Source organism: Hydra vulgaris, chromosome 08 (assembly GCF_038396675.1).
Source record: "Hydra vulgaris chromosome 08, alternate assembly HydraT2T_AEP".
NCBI classification, from domain to species: Eukaryota; Metazoa; Cnidaria; class Hydrozoa; order Anthoathecata; family Hydridae; genus Hydra; species Hydra vulgaris.
In genome coordinates, this window is record NC_088927.1 from 21456851 (window position 1) to 21466900 (window position 10050).

At 24.5% G+C, this 10050-nt stretch overlaps 1 protein-coding gene across 1 annotated transcript in view; it reads left to right on the forward strand.

The window, feature by feature from the left end:
- LOC100201675 (U3 small nucleolar RNA-associated protein 6 homolog) overlaps positions 1–8428 on the forward strand; it is a 49458-nt gene extending 41030 nt beyond the window's left edge. The window contains exons 18-23 of the mRNA XM_065803240.1: positions 379–434; positions 1876–1953; positions 2035–2141; positions 3455–3515; positions 7982–8054; positions 8142–8428. Coding sequence (XP_065659312.1) covers positions 379–434; positions 1876–1953; positions 2035–2141; positions 3455–3515; positions 7982–8054; positions 8142–8305 — 539 coding nt within the window. The 3' untranslated portion in view covers positions 8306–8428. The remainder of the gene's footprint in view (positions 1–378; positions 435–1875; positions 1954–2034; positions 2142–3454; positions 3516–7981; positions 8055–8141) is intronic.
- The last annotated feature ends 1622 nt before the right edge of the window (positions 8429–10050 follow it).

Consider the following 10050-nt stretch of genomic DNA (forward strand, 5'->3'; position numbering starts at 1 on the left):
TTTAACTGACCATCTATATTATTTTATGGAACAATAATAGAATACAATACCAATACTTTTTGAGTTATTACTAGAAAAGTTGTGTTTGTAATGATTTTAACCACTAATTATCAAATATTCTTCTTTAGTTAAAAGACAATTTATTTGTCAACCCTCATATTGTCGTCAGTAAAAAAAATTTCCATTTGTGACAAATTTTCTAGGTGTTATTTCAGTTCAACCAACAATTTTTGAAAAACAGATTGTTTAAATAATATATGTAGAAGGTCAGTTATACTACTATAAAAATTTGGCCTGGTTTTAAACTACCTGAGCATGTGATTTTCACATTTCAATTGAGAAATCTCAAGTTTTTAATTATTATATTTTATGTCATAGATGAATGGGAAGTATTACAAGAAGAATTTAAACGTGCGCTCAATCTAGTTTCAAAAGTAAGTTGCAATTGTTCAAATATTTGTTGTAATGCATATATATTAGTTTAATCTTCGGTTTTTTCGGTTGCTAAATAGAAACTTATTTTTGTGATGACTTTGTGATTGTATAAGTTTCTTTTCATTTATATATTAAAATTATTCTTGCTTGGTCGTCTTTAATTTTTACTATAAAATGTCAACTTTATTATTTATTTTTTAATTAATTTAGAAGAAAAAGTTTAAAAACTTTAAAATAATTTTTTTGAATTGATAAACTGTCTGCTCAAACCAAACCCTCAGTCAATGTAGCTGCTCCCCACATATTCTACCTATTTGTCAATCGGTGTATGTAACAGTAAAAAAAATAAAAACATTCTGTATGTTTTAAAAACCTTTCTAGTGTTTGCGTTTTTATTTGTGGTTATTTAAAAAACAATAAATTTTAATTAGTTTTCTCGAATAAATTTAGCAGTTTTGACATAAACTGTACTAAATTTTGTCTTGTTATATGACAAAAGTAGTTAAAAGCCACTTATATGACTGTCACTTATATGCACACAATATTTTATTTGATATGAAAGCCACTTGATGATATGAAATTTTATATGAAAGCCACTTATATGCACGCAATATTTTATTTTGACAACTTAGCCATGGCACTTTTTATGTTTTAAGTAAGTGCCTTTAAAAAATGCTCTGAATGAATCAATGTAAACTAAAATGGACAAACTAAAAATAAAATAAACTATAAACTGGAAAAAGAAATTAAATTAAAATTAAATTAAATTAAAAAACTAAAAAAATTAAAATCCTTACAAATGATAAAATAAATTTAAAAAAATCAGAAAATAATAAAAACGTAAAATTATTGTTTTTATTTTGATTTAAAAGTTTTTTGCTGTAAAGAATTTAAACAAAAAATCAAAGTTTCAAAGTTATTTAATGTAAGCATAATCATTTTGAAACTTAATTGTTTAAAAATTTGAATCTTTGATATTTTCTTATGTTTACAAAGCAAAAAAAACATTAAAAAATTTTCCTTTAGTAGGATTAGAACCCTCAACCAATGCCGATATAACAGTTGAGTCTCATAAATGACACAATTAATCAATCTATGTGCTATAACAATGTTACAATAAAGGAAAAATTATTTATTTTTATTTTTAACTTTTTCTTTAAGTTAGTTAAGTTTTTTCACCGCATTTTTTAAAACACACAAGTTATCGATACATGCAAAAAACTGTGGCCAATTTGTCAAAAAAATGTTGTATGTGTGGTCATTATAAGGCGCGCTGTTGCACACTTTTCTTGACAAGGTTTGATATATATTATTATATATATCAAAAGTATATATATATAACAGACAATAATATATATACTATTGTATATATATTATTGTCTGTTATATATATATATATATATATATATATATATATACTTTTTTTTTTTTTTTTTTCAGGACAGTGTTCCTATATGGCAAATGTATATAGATTTAGCTGTATCAAGCAATGCACCTGAAACAAAAACAATATTCGAAGTTAGTTAAACTTTTTTTGACTATTTTTTTTTTTTTAATTTTTTAATTGATATTCTTTTGTTGCAAACTTTTTTTTTATAGGATTGTTTAAAGTCGTCAAAAGAAACAAAAAAAAAGTTCTCAATACAATACATAAAATGGATCGATCAAATTGAAGGCTCAAAAACTTTTCGAAAGTTATCCTTAAGGTTTTAAGAACTTTTTTGTTTATTATAATTTTGTTCTTATTGGTGATTTGTGATGTAGTGATTTTTTTTAATGACTCATATGAGAACTTGTAAATAGGTATTTTTCTGTTAAAGAGTGTGATTATTAAATGATCATCTTGCAATCGTGATAAATGGAATGGTGATGAAGAGAGTGGTTGTGTTTAAATTCATATGTTAATGACCTCGTATTTTAAAAAGCTCAGTGTAAATTTAAAATGTAGTACTAATGGTTGGATCATCACTAAAACAACTTATCTAACAGTCTTGTGATCATCACCAGAACAACATATCTACCCAGAAAAAAAAGTTCTATAGAATTTCTATAAACTTTTAAAATCTATAGAAATCCTATGAAACTTATATAGAAATTCTATAGAAATTCTATAGAAATTCTATAGAATTTCTATAGAAATTCTATAGAATTTCTATAGAATGTTTATTAATTTTTATAAAAATTGCTATAAAACTTTTTTTTCTATAGAAAAAAAATTCTATAGGAATTTCTATAAAAATTAACAGAGATTCTATAGTAATTTCTATAGGCCATATGTTTCAAAAGTTTAAAGAAATTCTATAGAACTTTTTTTCCTGGGTAAAAGTCTTTTGATTGGCAATCACTGGAATGTAATCATTAGCCAGTGGTTTCTTGCTCAAAAAAACTTAAAAACTAATTTTAAATTTTGAGAACCAAATTTTTTTGTTCACTTTTAATTACCATTCGTTGGTGAGCTATTGAATTAGAGGCTTATATATCTGAGCTTTACCTTTACTAGGTAGGTTTCTTTTACCACTGCTAAAGAGTATCACCTTCCATAATATAAGATCAGTCTAATGTCATAATCAAGACTCAACATGTTATTGTTTTTCCAAATAAAAACTATATCTGTTTAAGATATAGTTTTTATTTGGATTTTAGGATTTAGAGTCAGAAAGAAATAAACAGTAGTAGTGCAGTGTTTAAAGCACATATCTACTGAGCATTAAGTACATATTGAGTATGAAATACAGAGATTGAGTGGTGGTGCTATGGTTAAAGCAATTTAAGATAAGAGTGAGGGTTATAACAATAATATTTATAAAAATTGAATTGTAGTAGCTACTTTGACTAAAGTATCCAAGTAAGTGTTATAGAAATAAAAAAATTTTAAAAAAAATTGACATTTACAGTATCCATAAATTGCTCTACTTTCCTTCAAGTATTATTAATTTTACCTATTTTATGCTTTTAGTTTTGTTAAATTTTAACAATGAATTATTAAATTATATTTATGAAAATTTTGTTTTCATTATAGAATGATGAGTGATGCTTCAATTGATTTCCTGAAAGAATGCATTCAGATAGAAAGCAGAAAAGTATTTTATTTTTTTTTATTCTAAGACATTTTTATGTTAAGATAAAATAGGGTAACATTTTTTTTTTCTTTCCTTTTTTTAGTAAGACAAAAAAAAATTAATTAGCATTGTTCCTTGTGTTTGTATATGATATTTTGCTGCATTTTATTTCTTGGCAGGTTTTCTAAATTATTTCTGTTTGGTTTGTTTTTTTATCTCTGTTCCATTTGAGATTCTCAGGTTGAGGTTCTCATTTTAAGGTTCTCAGATTGTGTTAAATGTATTTCAAAAGTTTGAGTTGCTTGAGTCAGAGTTTTTTCCTGCAGTTAAACTTTTTGGGTTTTATTAGAAATGATTTTCTTTATTATTTTTATTACACAAGATGTCAGATATTCTTCTGTCTGCAGTTATCCAACGGGTATTTGTTTTTAAAAATTAAAAATTTTTATAAACGTTTTTTAAATGTTCTAAACTTTAGAATGTTTAAAATACATTACAAAAATGTTTAAAAGACGTTCAGAACGTACCTTTTAAAAACAAATCCCCATTGGACATTAATTAGCAAGCGACTAGTTAGTGACAGCTTGTATCAATAAAGCTAGTTTTAACCATATAGATACAATCTCATTAAAATATTGCTAGCTTTGTAACTTTGTATGTGTCGCAATTGACATATGTAAGAATATCGTTTCCTACAAAGTTGTGTTATGTAGTTAGTTAATCATTTATTTTTTTTAATAATTAAGAACTAAATAAATAAACTTTTGGAAACAAGTTTATCTAACAAAATAGCAATACAATAACAATGGTATTATTAAAAGTTAAAATAACTTTGCAAGTAAAAACTATTTATGCTAAGGAGTTCCATAAATAAGTAAAATCATTTATGGAATTCCTTATTGTTGTATTATTTTTTTTAAAGTATGTTGTATATGTTATAAATGTATGTTATATATGTTATAAATGTATGTTAATATAGGTAAAGTTTAAAATGTAGGTAAAGTTTGGTAAACTCTAAGGATAACTTTGAATATGTAGATATTACATAAATATAATTAAATAATTTTTATTTTTTTTAATATGCAAACACATACAAAATTATGATTGAATTCATTGAGTATGAATCATTTATTTAAACTATTAGTCCAAAAGTTAAAACGTAGTAGAACTTTAATAGATTTAAATATAAAAGAACTTTACACGTTTAAAGCATAGTAGAAATACAAAACAAATAATTTTTTATATCATGACAGGTATTTCTTAATGAATTTAAATTTATTTTTTCTTTTGTTTCAATTGCCACAGCTTTTTTTATCTCTCATTTAAATATTTAAAACTCGCATTAGAATTCTATTTATCTAATAAATGGTACTCAAATTTGGAAGTCCTTGTACTAACACTTATAAAAAGGCATGTTGAAAATTAAAGAAAGAATTTAAATCATAAGCTCAATCTAAAACAGACCTAAAAGATAATAAAAATGTAAATAAAAGTTTTTGTATTATATTGTATTGTATTATATGAGATAATCTAACTTATGTCATCTGTTCACTTACCAATAGAAATTTATATTATAAAAAATGTTAATGCAGTAGGTTTCAAAGCTGCAACCTTGTGTGCAACCTTGTGTTATCTGCTAGTTTCAATAGAAATATTTTCAATTACTAAATCCTTATAGTCGAATTAATACTCATTTATTTTTTTAAAAGTATTGTTATATAATTAATAGATCCAGCTCATTTTGATGCATAACCTATATATGTGTGTGTGTGTGTATTATGATGACCCACTACAATAAAAATAAATATTGTATTGTAATTCGTCTTTGTAATACAATAACAATATATTGTTATTGTAATAAAAGACATTAACATTTTTATTTAAGAAGAATTATTATGTTTAACTGTTTGTGTTACTAAACTTAGTTTTCATATATATTTTAAGTTCCTTTGCAGCATTAAAATCAAGAGGAAAAAATAAAAGGGCTAAATAAAATAATTTATGAATGTTATTTTTCATAATAGTAAGGCTATCATCAGACAGGCAATACTTTGCGGCCATTTAGAGCTTAGAAATACATAACAATATAGATGATGCGAAATCTAAATATGTAAAAAATAAAATTTGCAATATATTGCAAATCCGTAAATAAAAAATAGCAAAAATAATAGTAAGTTCGTCAGAGATGAATATAAATACGTTAAAATACGTTAGCTTTTCTACTTTAATGTAAAGTAATACACTATAATAGTTATTGTAATTGTTTTCATCAAAACAATACAATAGTTATTGTAATTTTATTTTATTAAAACAATGCAATGCAATAGTTCTCGAATTTTATTGTATTGTTAGAAAAAAAACTATACAATACTTATTGTAATTGTTTTTCATCACAGCAATACAATACCAAAATATTTTTTTTTTATTGTTTCTGTTATATTACAATACAATATTATTGTATTGTAATGTGTAATTGTATTTAACTTTTACAATTACAATTACAATAGTCCTAACCCTATATTTATATATATATATATATATATATATATAAATAAATATATATATATATATATATATATATATATATATATATATATATATATATATATATATATATATATATATATATATATATATATATATATATATATAACTTTTCTGATATATATGTGTATATATATCAGAAAAGTTGCTTTTTATTAAGATTATCAACAAGGTTTGTCTGAGCAGGCCAAAAATCAAAAGTTATTGAAAAATTAGGGCAGGTCAAAAAATAAAAGTTTTGAATATCACACGTCTGCAAAAAAATATGATCCTTTACACAAAAGAATACAAACTATTTAAAAAAAAAAACATTGAGTGCTGCTTAATTTTAATTCGATTAATTTCGTTTTTAGCCTAAAGTATGTCAAAACTAGGATATTGTAGGAAAGTCAAAATTAGGATTTTTATATCAATAGTAAATATTTGTTATTAATTGCGATTTTTGACCGCTTTAAAAATTTTGTTTTGCGTAGCTTCGCCCGAGGATAAAAAATTTTATCTGAATTTGTTCTATATGTTTATGTATATATTTCAAACTATCTTCATAACAAACTGTCTTCTTAACTAATTTTTATGTATTCATAGTTACCTTATTGGTTTGAAAACTGTTCATTTTAAATGTTACATTTTTGTCCCATTCCTTCAAATGAATTTTCAAATATTTCCCATTGTCTTCTAAATTATAAAAACACATCTGCAAACATAATTCTGCAGCATCTTAAAAATTTTCTAAGCGTGAAACTTTAAATTGTTCTCTTTTGAAGTCGATGCAATTTTTATTTGCATTTTTTTAAGAAAGATTTTTAAAGAAAGTTTCTCTTGTAAAGCATTTTGATTTTAATAATTGTAAAATGTATAAAAACATCAGTTATTGTCTGCTTTTAAAATAAAGTTTTCCAAAATGACCCAAAGAATAATTAAAAAATATGATGGCGGCACGATAGCCAGAGAGCCATTTTTATAAATTAACATCGCACCTATTCATAGATTTTGAATCTCAGAATCTTAAGTGAAAATGAATTTTTACAAATTATCTATCCTGCCTATTCAACTAGTTTTAACTCTATACTGCCTACTCCTTGGAAGGCGAATTTATTTTAAAAAATTATTTAAAAGTATTCGAATGTAAAATATTAAATAATTAAAACAATAAGTTTTTAATTACATTATTAGGTAATTTAATTCATAAAAACCTTGTGTTTTGACTTATACTTTTTAAGCATTTGCATAAGAATTATATCTTAAAAAGTATAAAAAAAAAAATTATTATATTCCACCCCACCCCCAATCTAATGACTATTCCGCCCATTCTGCGCTAGCTCGAACGTTTCTGCGCTAGCTTGAATTTTCACCTATCCCTATAACAACAAACCAATCAATGAATTTTGATCATTGGATCTACTCCCCCTAGCTATTCAACCCTTTCCTACAATTAGATAGGTGAGAGTAATTTTGTTAAAAAAAATTTGTTGAAAAATAAGCATAATATTTAGTCTTATTCAGCATTTTTAACACGTTTTTTGAAAAACTGCATTGGGAAGTCATTGCAAAACAAATTTCTTTATTTATGGTAAAGTTTCGTGCATTATTCTTATTATTATATTAATATAATCTTTAAAGTAGATCTCTTGTGAAAAAAAAATTTTAATCAAAGCTGGTGGTATTTATGTAAAACATAAATTATATTAAAAATATCATATGCTTATAAAAATAAAAAATAAACGCATATTTGACATGCGTGTCATGTCTTATATGCGTTTAAATAAAGTTTTAAATTAGGCCCACCATAAATTATTTAATTTATGCAAAAAGTTTTATGAATTTGTAGCCAAACGGCACATCAAACTCGAAAAATATTTAACTACCTTGCTTTATCTTTTCTTTTTTTTTTTGTGTTGATTTATCATAATTGCTAATTTTTAAAGGTTTTTTCCCTTATAAAGGATGCTCCTAACATAAAGTATATACGTTCGATCTATCAAAAGATGGCTCATGAATATGGAAATAATTATATTGGTAATTTTTTCATCAAGTTATATTTTGTCTTTTTTCAATTTAATTAGTTAATTAGTGTTTTACGATTCTTTTTTTACAATTTTTTAGATATTTGGTTGGATTATATTAACTTTGAAAAGCAAAGTAACAGCGAAAACATACAGCACATTGCTGACATCTATCTTCAAGCAAAAAGAACGCTCGATGGAGACTTAGTTGCTGATTTTATAACAAAATATACCTTGGAAAGCATGCCTAGTTCCAATAGCTGAAGCTTCAACGACAATTTCTAAAGATATAAGTAAATAGTAGTTTAGCGAATTAATAGGTTTATGTAATATTTAATTTTTATGATTGGTATTCTCTTAATACAATTTATTTTTATTTAGTTAGCATCAGGAATTTATTTATTTTTTAATTAGTTAACATCAGGTAATAATTTAAAGATAGTTCTTATGTTTAATCTAAAAAAAAAGATGAAAGAAAAATAGTCAATATTTTGAATCAGTTATACAATTTATTTAGTTTAAAAATATATAGTATTTTTTAGAACTTTATGTTTCTGCTAGTAATCACTTATGACGATTTACTAGTTTTTAAGTAAAATATAAATAACCGTTTCTACGGAATGACAGATAACATATAAGTGCGTAATATTTTTATTATTGCAAAAAAAAGTCTCATTAAGATGACGTGTCCTGTTTAGTAAGGTCCAATGCCAACTCCCGACAAATATATGTAATTTTAGCCGCAAAGCATTATGGGATGTCTTGCGGGACCAAATAATCTTAATAGTACGCAACTCTTAGTAAAATATAAAAAAATTATGCATTATTCTTACCAGAAGGCTTCCCATAAAAAAACTTTTCTTTTATAAATTAAAATAATTTTAAAACTATTCCATAATATTGCTTATGTAACATTTATATATCATCTAACATTAATATGTTGACGCAGTTAAAATTTGATGTCAATTTAACATGTTTTGCATACGTCGTTTTAATCATGTTATCACTGTATTCGTTTCGTATTAGTTTAAATATATACCTCAAATTAGTTTAAATATATAACCCTTAATTAGATGCTAAATATATAGTTAATAATACCGAGAGAAAAAACAACAATTATAAATAAGAAATATCTTGTTTCAAGAATTATTGTTTCAAGAAAATAAAATCAACCATGAATAATGCGAGCTAACTTTTTTTTACATGCCTTGTTTCGTGATGCCAGATCTCGACTATAAAACCTTATAAAATAAGATATTCTCATATAAACAAAGTGTCTGATTAAACTTTCTTCTAAATGAAAAGCATGATCAACATTTTTATCATAAAGAAATGTAAAATTGCAATAGTTTTTTATTTCTTTAACAATTTGTTTTATAATAAATTTTTTTAGTTAATAAAAGTTTCATTTGCATAATAAAAACAGTTTCCGTTTCGTGAAGTTTTCGTGAAAATTTTTTAAAAAAGAATCTATTAAATAAGTTGTTTTCACAGGGTGTCACACTTGAAAGAACTTGTACACATTTTTGACAAACTTGAACTTTCTTTATTAAATCACCTGCAATTGATTTCGAGACCTGTTTAATTGACTGTAAAACTGAATTAGTTGAAACATTTTGAAATGGATAAGGTTGTACTTTTTTTTTTTAAATAATGCAGTTGGGTAATTGAAAATCAATTGTTCATTTGCAGAGATTTGATTCTCAAACACTATGTTAGTAATTGAGTCAATGAAAACTGCAGCAGAGAAATCTGATTCAGGGAGACAATTACTGTTATAGTTAGATTGTTCTGTTAGAAAGAGTACTAAGACATTTTTATATGCTGATTTAGATGCTTCATGTCCGGTATTTATATGCTGATTTTCCAGTTTAGGATGTTGAACGCTGGATCTTCTTGATTCAATGCATGGGTTTTGCTTGGTGTCTCTGTTTTTATGACTAGGCAACTCATTCTATTATCTCCTAATGAGGGTACAGCTCTAAAACTCAGTTTTATGGTTCTGAGGC